The sequence below is a fragment of the Rhamphochromis longiceps genome, linkage group LG2, assembly GCF_057381845.1.
Source record: "Rhamphochromis longiceps isolate RC_006_pf linkage group LG2, R_longiceps_female_GT1.1, whole genome shotgun sequence".
NCBI classification, from domain to species: domain Eukaryota; kingdom Metazoa; phylum Chordata; class Actinopteri; order Cichliformes; family Cichlidae; genus Rhamphochromis; species Rhamphochromis longiceps.
The window spans coordinates 4,492,800-4,513,539 of NC_140558.1; the positions used below are offsets into that span (position 1 = coordinate 4,492,800).

The following is a 20,740-nucleotide window of genomic DNA, read 5'->3' on the forward strand; positions in this document are numbered from 1 at the left end:
ATCATCTGTCAACCATAGTGGAGGCAATGTTGTGGCATGGGCATGTATGGCTGCCAGTGAAACTGGAACACTGGAGTTTATTGATGATGTGACTGCTGATAGAAGTAGCAGGATGAATCCTGAACTGTACGGGGCTTTACTGTCTGCTCAAATTCAGCCACATGCTCCAAACTAATCAGACAGCACTTCACAGCACAAACAGATAATGACCTAAAGTATACTGGAAAAATAACCCAAGTAGAGCATGCTTTTGGGATGTTAAATAGTTCAGAGAGACCACAGCCAAGCGCCAGCTGAAGGTGGCTTCAGTAAAGGTCTAGCAGAGGTCTTAAAGGAGGAAAAACAGCATTTCAGGAGTTCCAAAGTTCAGGCAGCCATTGTCTGCAAAGTATTTTCATTCAAGTATTGAAAACATTTCTTAAATTTAAAATGATGCTAGCTTGCCCAATTAATTTTGAGGCTCTGAAAGTTGGGCAATAAGTATAAAAATGGCTGTAATTCCTGATCAGTTAATGAACAATCTTTCTGAAACCCCTTGAATTAAAGCTGAAAGGCAGTGCACATTTACTCTTTGATTAAACATCCACTATGTTGATCTGCAGAGGCAAAACTAAATAAATTGAATCTCTGTCCAATAAATTATAAATTTCCTCCATAGTACATACATCACTTATGTCACCTTTCAGCCAGGCAATCCACAACACCTGAACTTCCAACTCTAATTTTCTTTATTAGCATATACTTGAAATGCCATAGCTAAACCGCCATATTGCACTAACCTGTTAAGAGTAAGGAAATTCTTAGTCCTGAAAGTGCTCTACAGTTTCTTTATAACTCTCCCTCTCACAAAAATCAGCATTTTCCATTATATAAAATTACAGGTTCCAGACTGCTCTTTAAGAGGTGTTTTTCTGATGGGCAGCACATGCAGTATGTATGAAATATGCTGCTGAGTGTGATGTACTGCACACGTTGAGTTATGATATTTTCCTCCTTAACAAACTGGCACCCACCATCACTGCTGTCTGACCACTCGTCTTGGTCTCTCTATGTATAGTAAAAAAGGAGATTTCTGGCAGAAACAGTAGAAACTATGGTCAGGCAGAGGTAAGTGATATTAACAAAACCTTGAGCAGAAGTTTGCAAATGTAATTCATGTTCATGACAGTGATATGTAAGGTAAACCATCAACGTCTGCAACTTTATGTGTAGAGTCAACTTTGCTTATGTAGTATGTATTATACCCCTGTGTCTCTTTAAAACTAGTGATGGTGTTACAGATACAAAGAACTGTCAACAAATATACACTTGGACATACTATGGTCCATAAATCGTCTGTTCGAAGGTTGGTAGCAAAACAGAAATCACACACATGGTGTTGTTCATACGTGTTCGTACACAGGAGTCTGTACCAGGAATAGTTCCAGCCTGCTGCCTGTCACAGTGCATGGATTTCAATGGAGCAAACTCAACCATATTCCCACCATCTGTCATGTAGATTTAAGAAGTTTTAAGAAGATTTAAGTATAGCGGTATGTAAAATCTAAAAGAGTGTGTGTGTGTGTGTGTGTGTGTGTGTGTGTGTGTGTGTGTGTGTGTGTGCATGCGTCCTTGTCCTTTTAACATAATCTTCTGCTACCATCTAGTGGTGAAAACCACACCTAAACCCCACTGAGGCCTGCATTAATGCCTCTAATTTAACTGGTTTGCAAATAAGTTAAATGGATCTTTATCCACTCGATTAAATAACCCTGAGTTGCTGTTAAGTGGAGCATTGTTCTTTGTCAGTGCAGCAACAGCCTGCTTCTACCAAATCTATGCAACACTCATATATATGTGTGGCCATACTCGTGCCTCAAAAATGGCCAATCCTTTTCAAGATTTGGCACTGAGCTGATTAAATCTGACTCCAGATTTTAAGCTGAAAGCCAAAAAGCTGTCACAGGTGCCTACAGACGAATGATTGTGAATCAACAGGGAAAAAAGTGATGGAAGTGGTTTGTTTGGAGCTGTTCTGTTGTGCTATGTATTTATTAATATGTTGAAATGATGATAAGCATTCTGCTCGTGGCGATATTTCCTCATAATTTCCTGTATATACCAACATCAACAGAACTCTGGGTAACAATGACAAGTGCTGTTGGTCTTATTACCAGGAGATGTCACTGCAACTTTAAAATAGAATAGAATATGATGGAAAACAGAGTGATGTAGTTTTTAGTACAGTCACCATGCAACAAGAAGTTTCCTCACAGTCCAAAGGCATGTGAGGGAATGTGATTGACTGGTGATTCTAGTTTCTTAATTTGATGTCAGTGGGGATGTTAGACTGCGTGATTACTTTCTCTCTGTGTTGGCCCTGTAATGATGACCTGTCCTGCCTTTCACACTGTGATAGCTGGGCTAGTCTTCAGCCACTACAAAGTGGATAAGTAGTTAAGAAAATGAATGGCTGGGTGGGTAATAGAATTTGCTCATAAAGGTTATCTATTATTTTAATTATCTGTTTGGTATTCAATGTAATAATTTTTTGCACACTCAATTAACATATTCATCATTAACCCAGACATCCTCTTCTGGTGGTGGAACAAAGAAGTAAACAAACAGCTGTGGTAATGTGACAGTTTGCACTACACATGTGAGACTTATACACATTCAATGTAGACGCTTTCTTTTGTTCCCTGGAAACTGACTTGGTTTTTGCAATGAAAATCACTCAGCAGCATTTTTAGAGCTGCAATGTAGAAGATTTGTTTTGATAATTCTTCTGTCCAGTGGAATGAGTTAATTGCCAGACAACTCCTACAAAAACCCAACTTTCTCCAGGTTTTTTACATTTACATCAGTGATTCAGTGTGCCTTCACACTCTGAGTCACTGATCATCTCAAAGATAAAGCTGGTACGCGCCCTGTGTCTGCATATGCAAATATTATATAATTTTGAAGCATGGTATTACGTGTTAATTTCATCACAGGGAGTCATATAAAGAGGTCGACTTTTAGCCAGTGTCTGTAAGCCACTGTGCAACATATACCGCCTCTGCGTGTTGTACCTATTTATTTTATAGCTGTAATAACGTACAAGTGCCACTAGGGGGCAATGTAGCTCCATACCTGGAGACGTCTATTGGGGTCCGCGAAATCGTAGATGGGCTTGAATAGAATAGAATAGAATAGAATAGAATAGAATAGAATAGAATAGAATAGAATAGAATAGAATAGAATAGTGAAATCATATATTATACATTAGTCAAAGTAGTATAAGTCTATATTGATAGATACCATTCTTATTGCTGTTGCTGCTAATACTACTAATAAAATAATAATAATAACAATAACAACAATAATAATAGTTGTAATAAAAATCTCCTTTTTAAAGACTCGTTCAGCTTTCCTGGAGTGCCTGTTGTAACGTTTCTGTTCTTTTGTGCATTATTGCTGTAACTAAAAATTATTAATAATAATCATTTGAGTAAGTGTCCCCCTCCTCGCAGCTATAAACCGCTCCAAATTTGTCCTGCACGCTCCTGCTCTCTGATTGGTCTATTTTCTGATTGGCCTGCCCTCTGATTGGTTGAAAGTTACGTGCTGGGACAATCCGTCGACTGGAGTTTTGTTTTCTCGCCTGCGGCCCTAATACAGACGGAGTACCGCTGCTGGAGGCGATGAGGATATGATATTAAGGTTTTTATTCTAAACATAGTTATCTCGATAGTTTACTGGAGAGTGTAGATGCATTTTTTTCCTCTCTCACTGTTTTCTTTCCTCTTTTCCCGGTTCTCTTACTCCGCTCATTGGAGCGGTTTACATGCGGGCTGTCATTCAGAAATACTACAGATACATTTTGAGCGCTCATGTGTTTGACCGTGCTCATGAATTCAGTTTTCTGCGTTTAGTCGCATGATTGTCGCTTTACTTTGTCCAAGTAGACTTAATACAAGTTGGTATTTCAGTCACAAACACGTGTCTGCACAATCAAGTTATTGTAGTCTTCCAGTCATTGGACTTAAGGTGAATTACTTTTTTTGCGGAATAACGGCGTGGTGCCCCCCCGGCGGGTAACATACTGAGGATACCGCAACACGGCTGAGAACAGAACAGTAAGTCCGTCTTCTAAAGTCACTAAAGTACATTAATGTTAATGTTTCTGCACTTCATAGTGAGTTTCACAGTGAACTTGTTTGCTATCTTTCAGTTTTATTAGCTTGCATGTTGGAAAACAACATATCCTATAGAAATTGGTAACCGGTTAGAACTGTTGCAGTTCTAACCAAATTCCCAGGGACTAAAGTAAAAAACAATTTTTGAAGCATATTCATATCGTGCAAATGTTTTAAAACGGACAGATATTGGCAGATGTGGCTTCATGATAATACGTCCACATTTTTCATACACGTACAGATACCCAGTCTGGACTCATATTCATGAAAGCTATCACAAAATACAGAATTTTCTCCCTTTCTAAATACTTTTAATGTTTTTGGTTAGAAATAACGTGAAATTGCCTAATAGTAATAATGTACTTGTAAATGCGTAAAACACCTTATGAAAACGTTTTGTAGTAAGGTGTTTAACGCAAATAAAATTTAACCTCACTGAAGATCTCAGCTTAATTCTCAGTCCCTGCCAAATCAGTTATCTTGCACTTTAAAGTGAGTAGCAGTTCCTAGTGAGCTGAGACCCAGCGGATGACAGATACTGATCAAAGATAAAGATGTGAAGTATTGAAATAAGATCTCATAAGGTTTGGGAGGAAATTTATGGGGCAGAAAGATTAAAAACGGAGTAAGGAGAGACTTATGGACAGGTGGACAGAATAAATCTGCAAGGAAAGTAGTCTGACTTCCAGAAAGTGTTCTGACAGATTTATTCTCCTGTCTGGTCGTGGATGAACACCTTACTTTGTTGTCACTGCCACTGATTAGATCAAGAAATTGTTTTAAACATATGATGCATCAAAAAGAAGAGATTCTGGGGTTATTTCTGGGGCATTTTTTCTTTTAAAATTCCTGGCAAGGTTTTCATTTCACCATTTGGTACTGCATTTCCTTTCACAAGCAGCTATTTTGACAGCATCTGATCATAAGAGAGCGTCAAATGTTGAAATGATAAAGGTGACCAGAGACTGTGAAGACAGAAGGGAAAAGTGTGGTTGATTAAGTGATCATTTACATACAGAAATGTAAAAAAAAACTGCACCTTTAAGGCAGGAACTCAGTAGCACCACAGGTGTTATACATTAATAAGAATCTTAATATCTTTTTTGTCATTTAATTTCCTTTCAGATCAAATCGTCTGACCTTTTTTCTTCCTCATAAAAATACAAAAATGGGGCTTTTCCGGGTCTGTCTGTTGTTGGAGATGGTCCTTATTTCCACCGCTGTCAGGGGTGAGTAACAAAAGTACTGAAATCAACAACTGTAGAGTATTGCAGTCAGATTGTGTGACTATCCAACAGCCTTATAAAGGTTGGTGCAGTTAAATAGTTGTGGGGATGTTTTCATGGTGTGCATTCTTATTCACTGCTACATCAGTGTATTCTTTTTGTCAGTATCTTCCTCTGCTCCTTGGGTTTCTTAATTTCTTTTCAGAATTGATATATTTGTTCAGAAACTATAATGTATTTGCATTCCTTCATTTAACTCTACGTCACTGAATTACCATAGATCCAAACACTGTCTGGTTGTTACATTTTCTGAGATGTTCCTGTGCTGTCCTGGGACCTCTTGGTTATCCCAAGGGTGCTACTGTGACACCAATCAAGTAAAAAAAACTTTTGACTATTGGAATATTCAGAACTTCATATTTTGCAACGTTATTTGGTTTTCAGTTTCAGGATTCAGATACTCTTTTGTATATATAGCTACATGTCACCATAAGCTCCAGATGTAGTCACTGTCACTTCAGTCACTGTTGCTGCTGACTATAATTTTCTCTTTGAGTGGTTGTTTTATTCATACAGTTTTAACAGAATTGCGTGAAAAACTAACTACACCCTTATCGCTTACTGGACTCAAGAAAGTAAATTGCAGCCAGGGGTTGCTAATCAAATGCATTTGATTAATTAAAAGCAAGTGTGACCATATCTATAAAAGCAAAAGCGCTGGCAATTTGCTGGTCTGGAGCATTTGCACAATGCCGTAGTCTTTCCGGGAGTGGACATCCCAGCAAATCCACCACAGACCAAAAAATTCTGAAAGGAATTGCAAAAAGCTCAAGAGCTACTTAGTTAGCTTCTTAAATGTTAAAGTTCATGACAGTGGAATTAGAAAAATACTGAATAAGTATACAGTATGGCTTGTTTGGAAGGTGTGCCAGAAGAAAGCCTCTTTGCACTAAAAACAACATGGCAGCTTGACTCTGGCTTGCAAAACTGCATCTGAACTAACCACAAAACGTCTGGAACAATGTCCTTTGAATAAATGAGGCCAAAGTGGAGATGTCTAGTTGTAATGCACAGCACCATGTTGGCAAAATCCGAACACAGCATATCAGAGCAAACACCTCATACCAAGAATCAAGCACAATAGTGATGATTTCGATTTGCTTTGCAGTCATTGAGTTAAGCGTGAACTCCTGTACAACAAAGCACTCTAGAACAGCGGTCCCAAACCTTTTTTGCACCACAGTCCGGTTTATGTCCGACAATATTTTCACGGACTGACCTTTAAGGTGTCACGGATAAATACAACAAAATAAAACCAATACCGGTACCAAAATACGGAAGATTTATTCATAACACACGGGAAATGACCAAGGCAAACAGAGTTAACAATCAAAACGATTTAAAAAATAACACTTAAAACAGATAGAAACCCTGAAAACCATGAATTTCACACCAGAGCCTCAACTCTCGTGGCCCAGTACCAAACGACTCACAGACCTCTACCAGCTGCACTAGAATCGAATGGGAGGCCATTTGTCAGACAGCAATACGGTCATAACACAGGACAACAATCCCAAACACATCAGCAAGTTTGCAACAGAATACTGAAAAAGAAAAGAATCATGGCGTTGCAAAGTCCTGTCATCAATCCAATTGAAATGCTGTGGCATGAGAACTCTACCAGCTATTGAATCATGGGATGTACTTGAGTTTTTCACCTGACCTCATAGAGTCACGTGGCTGTAAATGAAAAAATCACCGTACAGCCTTTAACACATAACTTATGTCTGGAGTGTCAGAGCTTCAGATAATCGTGCAGATCACAAACTGAATTCTTCAGCCGTATAGGCGGGTCTGTCACCACCATCGGTTACAGAACAGCTCCTTGTACTTTGTTCAACAATGTGTTTTTTGTCAGTGAAAATCAGTGTAATAGAGACAAACAACAACAAGCTGTACATAGATGAGAGCAATTCCCTGCTTGCCTGCAGGCTTTATGGGCAGACAGTTGTGGAGCTGGCGCCCGTTCCTCAGATCACACCAACGATGAGTTTTTAGTCGGAACAAAGCTGCATTCAGCGAGGCGAGGCAGAGCCAGCATGCAGACACGGGGCCGAAAGTAAACACAGGGCCATAGACCGCAAAGAGATGAGATTAGATTAGCCTATTAGGGATGTTTGCTGTACAATGCATATCCTCCCACTCACTGACTGCAGCCTGTCAGCTTAGTCAGGCAGCAGAGAAGGACAGAGAGCAAGATTAAGGAGAATGGAGGAAAGACGTGGAAAAGAAATCGGAAGGAAGGGGGGCAGGACTAGGGAGATTGGAGTAAGAATGGATGATAGAAGGGACCTAGTGAGAAAAGAAACCAGTGGGTACAAGTGAGGTAGGAATAGGAGGGGAAATGGACAGTGGCTGAAAACACTTTACAGCAGAGAGTGTAAGAAAGGGGGCAAGAGAGCACGAGGCGAACAGAGCTTTATAGCATTAAAAAGATTGCAAATCTCACAAATCTTCCCCGTCACCAACTTTTTTTGCATAATAGAATCCAAATTACAACAAGTTAGCAGCAGATATCATCTACAAGAATACAAGAATCTAAAAGAATCTTAATCTGACTGGCTTATTTGTTACATTTTTCCACTGCACTCTAGGAAATGATACAAAGAAACATTTTAAATGTGTGACTACTGAGATATCTCAGAGAAATATGCCAGCTATGTCAGCAATAAACAAGAAAAGTAAAAATATCACAGCTCACAATAGGACATTTCAAATTGAAAACAAGGTCTCATGGTATCATTTATCAGACCATTAGCCTTTCTACACAAGATGCAGTTAAAGTAAATTTAAGCTATTTTATAATTTAGGACATTATGTAAAAAAGCATTACCTTAAAATTACCACATTGTTAAAGAGAAAATGTTTATTATAATAATAAATTATTAAACATAAGGGTCTAATAACTGTTGCTGTGGATTGTGCCGAGGAACGAGGAAGTGACACGGAGATAGTGAGACAGGCAGTTAGTGATAAAGAGGCAACTTTGGTGCCCCTTGCAACAGATGTAGAGTTGCTGCACTCCAGAGGCTTACACAACTGCACTGTGTGAACTGGGGTCTGCGTGCATAAGTGTGTGTAGCTGAGCATGAGACTGAGCAGCTGAGAGATTAGCATTCTCGCCTGTTAGCTGAACAGCACCGAGCTTGGTTTCAGGGGTCAAAAAGTAGTAGGCCAGTGGATTTGAGGCTGCCTGCAGCTTTGGACAGAGTTAGATTCCAGATCAAATCAAATATTTGACATTTCCAGGAATCCTTTGTGAACTTCAGAACTGCTCTTTGGATTTTGTCACTTTTGGCAGAATCAAACTTTTTACCTCCGTTTCTGATCTTTATGCTGTTAAGCTACCTTCTGTACCTTAATATGTACATTATAGACATGAGAGTGGTAGTGATTTTAATCATATTTCACAAAATGTTAAACCATGGCAGATTTGCACATTGAAGCAGATGTAATGCAACTTCCAAATATTTCCACTGCCGCTACAAATACACTCTCCAAGAGTTTCCTTAGACTTCGAGAATAATGGCCTCCTTCAAGTCCAATTTCCCTCAGCATTAAACAATTATACAAAGAAACCAGATTCTGTAGAGCAGATGTTGCATTTTGACTTTCTACTGACTTAAACTGCTAGCTTTGGTGCTTTCTGAAGACGCAGCTGAACGATCTACTAAATGTGTTAGACACTGAGCACATCCAGTTGTGGTTTATTAGTGTATATGCTGTTATTGTGTATGCATCTACAAATATGGAGATAGATTAATTATGTGATGAAAAATTCCATGTGTATGTCAGATGGTTATCAGTCTGTCAGTTGGTATTTATATAAGACAGCTGTTGCAGCTTGATGGTCAAACAACTGGTGCACGACTGGTAGGATGATATTAATGCGATTATTGAAGTTAATCCACCAGATTTTTGTTTTCCTCTTTGTACGAGCTTATATGTTGAAATGGCATTTCACAGTCTTAGATCTCTCTGGAAGCAAATTCAGAAAAAAAAAAGACGTACCCAGAAATGAGATGATTTGTGGGTTTCTGTACATGGTTTCCTGATGTACTCTTCTGTCTAAACAGTTTCATGTTTTCCATGTGATTGTGCCGTATAGACCACCCATTATTTGGACGAAGAGAGAGAAACAGACACGGCAATGAGAGGGTTCATCGCCGTGGGTTGTTGTTATAATAAGTGTAAAAAAGCCCACAGCCACATTAAAAATGCATCTTCATTCCACGAAAGCTGCCAAAGAAGCAACACTGCAAACACACACTGAGAAACAGAGGGGGAGAGAGAGAGAACAGTTCATCGTCACTGCAGGAAATGACAGACAGAAAGTGCAGAGTGTAAACAGCCACATGCACAGACGCTGGAAACATATACAAGTAGAAGATTCTACCCATAAATATAATTTAACATATAAGCAGTCACACACAGGCCCCCAATCCCTTAACAACCCTCTGCCCCACACACTCACTACTGAGGAATGTAATTAGCATGCTAACACTAACAGTGATATGTAGGAGAGAACTGTGGTTAGGTAAAGAGTGGAGAATGAGACAGTAATCAGAGGTAAGTGGAACACATAAATAGCACAGGTTTTAAGTTTTTAGAAGAGCTAAAGATGGCTGGAGGGCAGGATGAAGTGATAGGTATGAAAACTACAACTCACAATCCCTTTATTTTTCCATCAGTTATTTAAAGTTTGTCATCAATGGTTAAAAATCTGTCATCAAATTGTGAAAAATTCCTGCCACAAGTTCCCAGTACCCAAGACGACAATTTAAAATGTCTGTTTTATCCAGCCATCAGTCGAGTATACCAAGAGAGGTAAAAACAAAAGATACAACTACAGAATTGGCTTTTATTTCTAGGTGTAGTAATTAGATACTCTCTGGAACAACAACTTTAAAAAATAATGGCTACTTTAAAGATAAAATAAAACGTAGCAGTAAGTTTCTGCCTGTCTGACATTTAGTGGATTTAGATGGAAGAGAGCAGAATGATTCCTCTTTAATGGAACAGCTGCTTTTCAGACCACTGCTTTGTGCTTCATTGTAACAAGACGCATTATAAGGGCAATATAGCATCACATTTTATCACAGTGTAGCAGCAGTGTAAGTAAATGAAGGGTATTTTCCATCCTTTTCCACGAATTAGGATTATTAAGGACAGACTACCTAATTCAGAGAGTGAATCTACTAAAAACATCGTGCTAGCTTTAGCATTATAGTGAAATAGTTTTCGCATAACAAAAGTAGCTAAGAGGTTGTATCTTGAGTTGAACTTCTTACCAAGGCCCTGCTTTTCCATCATGTAAACATATTACTAATTTCATTCACCGTTTGCTCTTCCTGTCATATGGAATAATGCTCAGTGAAGTCACTTGTATAGTTTTTGTTGCACATCACCAGTTTTCTTGCATATTTGGTAAAGTATTGCTTCGTTGGAGGTTGTCGAGGTAGCTCCTTTTTAGGTACCAAATTGTCACCAGAGGGTGACACGCGGCGCTCACCCTCAGTGCCCGGGCATGTCTTGTTGTGCGCACTAGGGAACATAAAAGGCATTGCTATATAATAGTATCACAATATTACAGTTTGATATATACAAATCTGGACTAGTATGCGATATGGCTCACATAAAATGAATCTCTTTCACCTCACTAGTTTAAGCATTCAAAGTGTCCTTAGTCACAGCTAACAATTGTAAATGCCATTTGACATGCTGATAACCATTATATGACCTGGGGGTGTTTACCTGCCAGTCTCAGTGTTCGCACAGGAGGTGCTAAAACTAGATTACCCAAAATGGGTGAAACATTCATCAGAATCCACGCTAGGCCTTAGAAAATGTTTCTTCTCTTGCGTGGAACCAGTATTTTTTACCTTTAACCTACAGAGTTTTTTGTTAGTGTATTATGGAAAAACTAAAGAGCCCTTTAGTAAATGGTTTAAACGATTATGCACTTTAATTTAAGATTTAACTGAGGCTTTTATCCTCTATTTGAGAGAAGAAACAGACTGTGTGTGTGTGTGTGTGTGTGTGTGTGTGTGTGTGTGTGTGTGTGTGTGTGTGTGTGTGTGTGTGTGTGTGTGTGTGTGTGTGTGTGCTGGTTGATTAACTGACAAAGGGAAGCTTCAAAGGATCCAAATGACTCTTTCAGTTCCTCTTGTTAAATCCTAACGTCAGGGCCAAATGTTGTTGGCTGTTTGGGCTGGTGCAGCTGTGGCTGTCAAAAAAACTCCAAATACCAACAATGCACTTTAAAGAAGAGACCTGAAATATTCGTGCATGTCCCTTTTACGTGTTAGTCTAAAGTGTGAGTTTTCAAAACCTAGAACTTATTCTACAATATGACATGTCCTACAGATTAACTAGCACTGATGTGGACCTCTTCACGGGCAACGAGCTGGGACCTTGTGGAGCAGTCCTGCAGCTCACTGTTTTATGGGGTCTGCTAATGTTGAAGGCTATTAGCCCACATTTAGATAAAGTCAATGTTTGCTTTGAGTTTGCTAATGGTGGGGTTTAATGGGGCTGTCTGGACGTTCTCTGCAGGGGCTGACGCTGTGTCGCAGTATTGCTAAGACGCGATGCCTGTTTGTGGAGGGGGTGCAGGAGAAGGAAAGGCAACAGGAGAAGATAAGATAGAAAAGGGCAGTGTGGAAAAAATACTGAGAAAGAAACAGAAATATTTAACAGACAGTTTTGAACTGACTTCATGACTAAATTTGTAATCATTTAAAAATACTGGAAATGTCTTTAGAATAATTGCACACCCCTAATAGCAGTAGTCTAACATAGGGCTGTTTGATATAACGATATATATCGGATGACGATATAAAAACATCTGTCGTTTCATTTTACGCTATCGTTTGTTTCGTGGTGTCGCAAAATAAACTGTTTACAGCAATATTTTTTCATGGTTTTGATGGTCACTATAGTGGCTATATTAGTTTCTTAAAGTTCTCTCTTTCTCTTATATTTAATATAACCACACTACGGACGGACAAGCTAGTTTTTATGCGTTGTGGTTAGCAACAATGACGGTAACAGCATCGCGTGTCCGCTTGCTTATGTTCCACATAAACCTTTCACAATAAAGCTCAAGATCCTGTTGAGACTTTTCAAAATAAACTGAATCACGTGAAAGATGCAGATTATTTATGGATGAGAAGTAAAAAAAGAGCCGCCTTTTCCCCGCAGCACGCCGTGTAATAAATACTCACAAAGAAAACGGCGGCCGTTACAACTTATGTCTAAAAATGTGTCGTTTCATGCATCGTTTAAAACACTCGACTCCAGCTACATGACGCGCAGCTGGAAACACTTCTCGCAAGTCGAGCTGCCCGAGATTCACAGAATTTACAGAAAATGTTACATTTTTGTGATTTATATCGTTATCGGACGATAGAATTCTTATATCGGGATATGAGATTTTGGTCATATCGCACAGCCTAACATAAAAGGAGGATTAATGAAAGGCTGAGAGTTACAGTTGCTAGTATGATGCTGCAAGGACATAATATGAAGACAAAGTAAGTTTTTGTGAACATTAAATATTATACACATTTCTCTTCTGACCAGCATGTGCAACACATCTGTAATTCCAGAAGCTTTTTAATATTATTTCTTCATTCCCGCTTTATTTATATGCAGTATTTTCCCCCAATTCCCTTTTTTTCAGCTCTCCGTCTTTCCCGGCTTCTCTGTCTCTCCCTTACATGGTGCATTATTGTGTGGCGCCACAGTGCTGTATTGTGGTCTCAGTGGGGTTGGGGTATGTTTGGTCAACGCTACAGCACAGCAGGTCAGAGGGCACCTGGCAGATCAGGGAGGGGTCAGGGAGAGTGTGAGCATCAGTTTATGTACACACACTGTGAATGTGTGTGGCTGTAACGCAGGGTCAGAGAAAGCACATGCTGGCACCAGAGGAGTCTGTAATAACACTGGTGGAACTCCACAGGAACAGCACGCATTAGTTTTACTGCATTTTTACATCGTTGTCTCTAGTGTGTGTTCCAAACTTCATCAAGCATGTATTAATAGATTTAATGAGGTAATATAAATTATCCCAAACTTATAACATAGGTTTTAACAATTAAAGACCTCAGTTGTGAAGTGATTATAAGTCAACAAAAATTGCTTACAATGATTGAAATCTATTGTCTTTATTGTTTCCTATTAACTATTTATAAAACATCTGTTTAAATTATGCACTGAATTTAATAAAATTAGTTATATAGCCATAGACAGCAGTGATAATTGTAAGCAAACAGTCTCATAAATGTAATGCCATTAATCTGCTGTGCAGGTGTGAAGCATAAAATCTGTTTTTAGTCTCCAGTAGACCCACATGGACTTTCTAGATACCAGTTTGTAGTAACTGGAAATGGATAGAAAGTGTTTTTAAGCAGATGAATAGAAAGACACCATAAGCAGTGTGTATTTTAAGAAAACACTCCTGCTGACACCCCATTTTTATCCATCAATATCCCAGTGGAATGATGCTCCAGGTTACTTTGGATCATTATTAGCCTTTACACTTAAAACCTTTTACCATGAACTGTTTTATTTTAAAGGTGAAACAGTAGAAAGTGTTCACAAGAAAGTCTTTTGAGTGTCACAGACTTAACTGTATGTACTTTGCTGCCTTTTACATCTCTCTCTGCAGTGTGTCTGTTTTCACTCTCACTTTCTTTCTCTCTCTGGCATTTTAAATCCTTTCTCACTTTCTTTGTCTCTGCTGTTTTCTCGCTCCTTGTCTGCCTTTAAATCAGATCTTTTCAGACCCCTTTTAACCCCCACCTACCATGCACACACACACACACACACACACACACACACACACACACACACACACACACACACACACACACACACACACACACACACACACACACACACTTCAGCTGTTGATTCCTGGTGGCATTACAAATGGCATATTGAAAAGTGATCATTGGGACACTTTTTTCCCTTCAGCCTGTCATACTGACGTGAGTTGAAGTTATGCACCACTGTGGGCAGCTGTGAGCTTGTATCTATGTGTGTGTGTTTGTGTTATTTGTGTAATAAACAAAACAACAGGAACCCAACACCAGCCTGACCAGCATTATCACCATTACACCTTTGGTGTCAAATGTGATTGACATGTAATAGACATTTGGCCACACTCTCTTCATTTTGTCAAACATACTGATGACCTTTGACTCTAGGGAGTGGGAACTAATTGCACAGGATGTTAAGGTGGACAGCTTGTCTGTAGCTTTAAATTATAACAACTAAAGATTTCATATTTGGAAGGATTATGAAAGTAAATACCATGCCTACAATAGGAGGAAACGCTACAGTGCTGTTTTTTTTTTTCCTGAAAGAATCACGATTTCTATAGAAAGTCATTTTTCTGCTGTCTTTTTTTCCTAATTGAATTAAAAAAAATACACCGCAACAAACAGATGAAAACCTCTACATAAGAGGGGACACAAATACTCTATCTTTATCCCCAGTGCCAGCTGTTGCTGTAGAATCCATACGGCAGGGGGATGTGAGCAGCATGTGGGGGTAGAGTTACATCCGAGCCATTTTAGGCATGAAGGGATAAGTTTCATAGAAAATAAAAGGAGTGAAATTGGTGTCCAAAGTGCTCGCAAGGTCCTTACACTGTGTGTTACAGCCATTTTAGTACTCGCAGCCAAAGTAGTGAGCATATCCTCTGTTGTTTATTGTCAGTGGTTTAAAAATCAGCAGAAAATTGCATAACTGACATTTCTTGCTTTTTTTCCCAAAATAAGGCAAAACATTGACCAGATCTGTAAAAGTTTACAAAAACAGAGTTTGAAAACAGATATTAGTTACACTGAGGCAACTCAGGACATTAATATGCTCCAAGTAACCACATCCTGCTGATTTCTTGCTGAAGGGTCTGCAGAACAGTTAGCTGTGTTAATTATTTCCCACTACATGGCCCTTCATCACACTGGTCAGCTCAGTGCATTATTATCCAAAGGTAATCCCTCTGTTGCACTGGCACCATTATCACACCAGATCACAACGGGCCTATTCTTCTATATGTAATTAACAAAGGTCCTTATGAGCTGCTTTCTGGGATTTAACTGTTGTGTTGTTGGAGCTTTAGGGAAGGCAGTGGGATGTAGTGGAAAATGGAGAATGTGGGGGAAAGGAAAGCGCTCACATAAGAATACAGCGGCACTTCAGTTTAGGTTTGAACATTTAACAGCATCTATTACACACTGAAAATTTAACCTGGGAATTACAGTTTAACTGTCAGCTAATGGACCAGTGGGAGGAAGTTACATTTTCGTTACTTTTTTTCAGCTTGTTGTCCCGATGCAGCCATGTATTTCTGAATAAACAGCTTTTTGTGGTTAAGAACAGTAAGCCTGTTTGCAACATGTCTCGGATCATCGAGTCTCTAATTTGGGCGAGATGGAATAAAAGGACCATAATCCTGCGTCTGTAAAAGAAAGAGAGCTGAGGTTTCTTTTACACCACATATTGATTATGTTTTGAAAAACGTACTTTTGGTGTTTGCCTTTTGGATATTTCCAGATGCTGCTTTACATGCAATGTTAGACCTGTCAGTAATGGAGTATGCTGACAGTGTGTATCGGACTGTCTCTAAAACACATCTTCATCCTCTTACTTTTATATATAATCAACTCTATTTATCATATTAGGGTCTTTTTTTAAACGTCACTATATAATGATTGACAGACTCAACTGGTTCCTCTTGATTCAAGAGGTCAGTATCACTGGTACCAATTTACATTTTGATTATCCTTACTGTCTAAAACAGGTTATCTACTAAGAAGCTCGGGTCAGTTCTTCTATAGAGTTTCTTATGTACTTGATGCTATTTTGATTGACCTGATCAGTGCCACTGAATCCTCCTATGGCAACATTTTGACCACAGTTTTTGAATTTGTCATTGAGAGAATAACAATCAATGTTAATATTGAGACATTACATGTCAGAGGGTTTTCCCTGATAAAACTGTCTTGATAAAAAGCTCACTAGAGACACTCATAACTTTGGAGACACTCATCTGCTACTTCGAGCTACCTATAAGCATGATGCAACATTTCAGAAATGTTATGTACCTGTAGATTAAACCTGAAAGCTGCAAATTATAGAATACAAAAGCTTCAGACTAAACTAGCATAATGACTACTTTTACTTCTTACTGTGCTAGATGAAAATACACGAATGAGTGAGATCCATTTACTTACATTTAAACATCACTAAAATACTGCTACTTGGTCAACTTTATGTTGAGCTTCGCAAGATTAAGATAATGTTAGCTTTTAAGTTTTAACTGGAAAGATGTAAGTGTGGAACATGCATACACCACGGTAGTACTGAGACCACCAGTCTTGTTTCAGTCGTGTTTTATTTATTTATTTATTTATTTATTTATTTATTTATTTATTAACCTTTATTTAACCAGGAAGATCCCATTGAGATTAAAAACCTCTTTTTCAAGGGAGACCTGGCCAAGATAGGCAGCAGCAGATGTCTCACAGTTACAGAAATGACTCAAACACAGGCAGCAACAACACACATGCAACAATAAGTGAAAGAATACAAACAAAATAAAATAAAATTCAAATAAAAATAAAAAATCTGTTAAAATGACAATCAATCTAATTGAAACAGTTGCATGTTATGGACTTGGCCTCAAGGATTCGTAGTTTAGATTTAAAAGCACTTAATGAAATGAATTCAGTCATTTTCCAGTCGTTCTGCAGTTCGTTCCAAGCCGAGGGTGCTAAATGGACAAAAGCTCTTTTACCAAGTTCAGTTCGGGAAAATGGAACAGAAAGCAACAAGTAGCCATGCGGACGAAGAGAATACCGACCAGCATGTTTCATTACAAGCAGGGAACATAGATAAGAAGGCAGCAACCCAAGTATCGCCTTATATATAAAACTGTATAAATGAGAGTTCCTCCGACTTACCAAAGCAGGCCGTCCTACCTGAGAGTATAACTCACAGTGGTGAGTCTGAGATTTACGGTTAGTGATGAACCTCAGAGAAGCACGATACACAGAATCAACCATTCGAAGACATTGAGCAGAAGCATTCATATATAGAATATCACCATAATCCAGCACAGGCAAGAATGTTGCAGCAACAAGCCGCTTACAAAGGCTTCAACTTATTTGGGGTAATTTTTTTTTTTTATGGTTTTGGGGGACATTTAGATGTCAGTTGACAAGAAGAGATTAGCAAAAAGAACTATGGCTTAAGCACATGCAATCTCACACAAGCACCTTATCCCCTCTCTCAAACACAAGCAGTGGACTAAGACAGTGACCAGAGCTGAACAAATGGAGTTTAGTCATGGCTGAGGATTGGTGTGGAATGTGGGAGGGGGGCATGAATTTGTGTGTGCATGCATGCATGCGTGTGTGTGTGTGTGTGTGTGTGTGTGTGTGTGTTATGTGCATGCTTGGAATGTTTAACTCCCCACCCAATGAACCAGAAAACACACAGGTGGAGGAGGAGGTGGAAAGATGTGAGGGAGAGGAGGAAATGCAGGATGATGAAGGAGGGAAAAAGATGAGTGCTGGATCGCGGATCTTCAAAGTGTGATGCTCAAACTGACGAGTACAAAACAAATCCAAATAGAAAGAAAAGACATGTTTATTTAAGTGATAACCAATAGGGCTGCCACAAACGATTATTTTGATAGTCGACTAGTCACCGATTATTTATGCGATTAGTCGACTAATCAGATCATCATCCACTGGACGTAAAACTACAGCTTATTGCACCAGCAGCATCTGCTCTTATATAACTATCATTAGCTTACAGCTTTAAGCTTTTAAGGTGCTAACTAAAAATAAAGACAAGATGATAGTTTATTCAATTGTAATGAAATTTGCAGATTGTCTCGGTGGAGTTTAATAAACTCCTTGCTATCTAAAATATAACAGGACAACGGAGTAAATTCTCCAGCATCTCACACTTCTGATAATCAGCTGTCTGCTTGACGTTTATTCAGCTGTGTAAAAACTATAACTTTAATCTCAGCCAAACCGATTTACTCAGGAACAAATAAAATACTAAAAAAAAAAAAAAGCCAAACAACAACATTTTTAATTTATCTAAGTGACTCATATATATTTAACCTGAGTAGCGAAAGACGGCGGTGGGTTTGAAAACGATTTGCCGGGAGTCCGGTGTTCTCACCGTGCTAGTGACCTAGCCCCCGGCTCGCTATCGAGCTAGTGGGTAACAGACGTCTCCGAAAACGTCGGAGCGCTTTTGAAAATATGCGGTGTCCTGATAAACTGAGCCGATATTTGAGGTTTACACAGCTACATTCTCGGCTGAAAATATGTTAAACGTTTATTTTGTGACCCAGAAAGAATAATAAGAGTAATATTAAAACTAACTAGCTGCCGCCATTGTTGGAAACTGAGCTGGGCCGCGCTATGAATTCTGGGACACAGCTTCTTCTTCTTCTTCTTCTTCGGGGTTTAACGGCAGCTGGCATCCTTGTACATGCAGTGCTGCCATCTTCTGTTTCAGTCCGTTATTACACTCTTAAATCCTGCTACTTATTCCTGCATCTTTTGGGATCTTACAAAGCTTCAAACGACGCGTCGACTATTAAATCAGTCGTCGACGATTTTGATAGTCGACGTAATCGTGACTAGTCGACAAATCGTGGCAGCCCTAATAACCAAGTAAGTATTAATTTGATGAGCTTTACTTCTAACTCCACTCTGTCACCTTAACAAAGTAGGCTTCTCACTTTTGGACAAAACACTGCCTGAGTGAGAGTCATTTAACTGCTGACAGGTCTGGACTGCAGTCTGGTCAGTTCACCGCTCAGCCTGTTTTATTATGAAGCCATTGATGTTATGCTATGTGCAGATATGGCACGGTCTTGCCGAAATAACCAAGACTTTCCCTGAAAATCATGTTGCCAGGATGGCAGCATATGTCGCTAAACCATTCAACACTGACGTTGCCTTCACAGAGTCTTCAATGCATAAGCCTTTGTATTGCATTGACTACAGGTCATTTCTTCAGTTCACCTTTAAATGAACTTGAGTCTGGAAAAAGGTGGCGGGAATCGTTGCTCTTGGATTTTTTGTTTTTTCTTGGCATGGTAGAGTTTTATCTTCTTACATTAGCGATGATGACCAACAATATTGTGTAATGGAAATGATGAAATACCCAAATTCTCTTTTTATGTTTTATGACAAATCGCTCTGAAATCACTGAATTGTCTAAATCTTCATCCTTTCACAACGTGGGGAGCTATAAGCTATTTTTATGACTATTGCTCTCTTTCTTGCGCCCTCGCTTATCCCTCGTCTCTTGTTTTTATAGTTATGTCAATATGGATGGCTCCCTTAGAGTAAATAGTCTGCTTTCTACCACTGAAATCAGGTGCTTAACACAGGTGGTACCGCGTGTGTGTGTGTGTGTGTGTGTGTGTGTGTGTGTGTGTGTGTGTGTGTGTGTGTGTGTGTGTGTGTGTGTGTGTGTGTGTGTGTGTGTGTGTGTGTGTGTGTGTGTGTGCATTCGTTATCACTCGCTGTTAATGAGTAACAGTGTCTGCCTCCAGAATGTTGATAAATGCCAGGTCGAGGACATCGCTTTGCTTTACACACATTCACCCAAATGTGCACCTAATCAAGCGTGTTAACTATTTCTTATCTTACGTCAACTATGTCTTGGCTTATCTGTAAGGCGTAACACAAAAAGACACACAAGATACAGATGTATATATTTACAGTGGCTATTTTACAGAGATTTGTAGACTATAAATGAATGTTTTTTGCCACGTACTGTACGTGTAAATAGTGTTCCTTTTGTTGGTGCCTGGGTCGTTGCAAAGTTATGTTCACAGTGACTGTAACCTGACTGTGACTAAATAAGTAAATTGACCCCAGCCTTGGATTCCTTGCATACAATCAGACCACCTGCTCTCCTGTTCTGTTGGGGAAAAGGCTTTGCAGCCTAATGAATGTTTGTTTGAGTTCAGTACTGAAGGTTGGAGTGAAATGATCTGAAACTTTTGAACAGTTGTTTTCTTTTTAAGTCAATGTTACATTTATTAAAACCAAATAAATGTTTGTTTTGAATCAGGATGAAAGTGAGCTGAGTGTGCCATCATATTCAGGCTCAGCACATCTCTGTGTTTTACTTTGCACCATGCACTGGCCAGCCAGGAATGGTGGTAATACTTTTTACTCTATTTGAGTAGTTAAAGTATTCAAGCAGACAGTATTTCTTACTCACTGGAATACTGGAGCA

At 39.1% G+C, this 20,740-nt stretch overlaps 1 protein-coding gene across 3 annotated transcripts in view; it reads left to right on the plus strand.

Annotated features, from left to right (window-relative positions):
- Positions 1-3,611: 3,611 nt before the first annotated feature.
- The window catches only part of fgfrl1a (fibroblast growth factor receptor like 1a), a 71,902-nt gene continuing 54,773 nt past the window's right edge, over positions 3,612-20,740 (plus strand). For all 3 annotated transcript variants that reach the window (XM_085415220.1, XM_085415228.1, XM_085415234.1), the window contains exons 1-2: positions 3,612-4,100; positions 5,286-5,389. In XM_085415220.1, the coding sequence (XP_085271346.1) occupies positions 5,329-5,389 (61 nt within the window). In that variant the 5' untranslated portion in view covers positions 3,612-4,100; positions 5,286-5,328. The remainder of the gene's footprint in view (positions 4,101-5,285; positions 5,390-20,740) is intronic.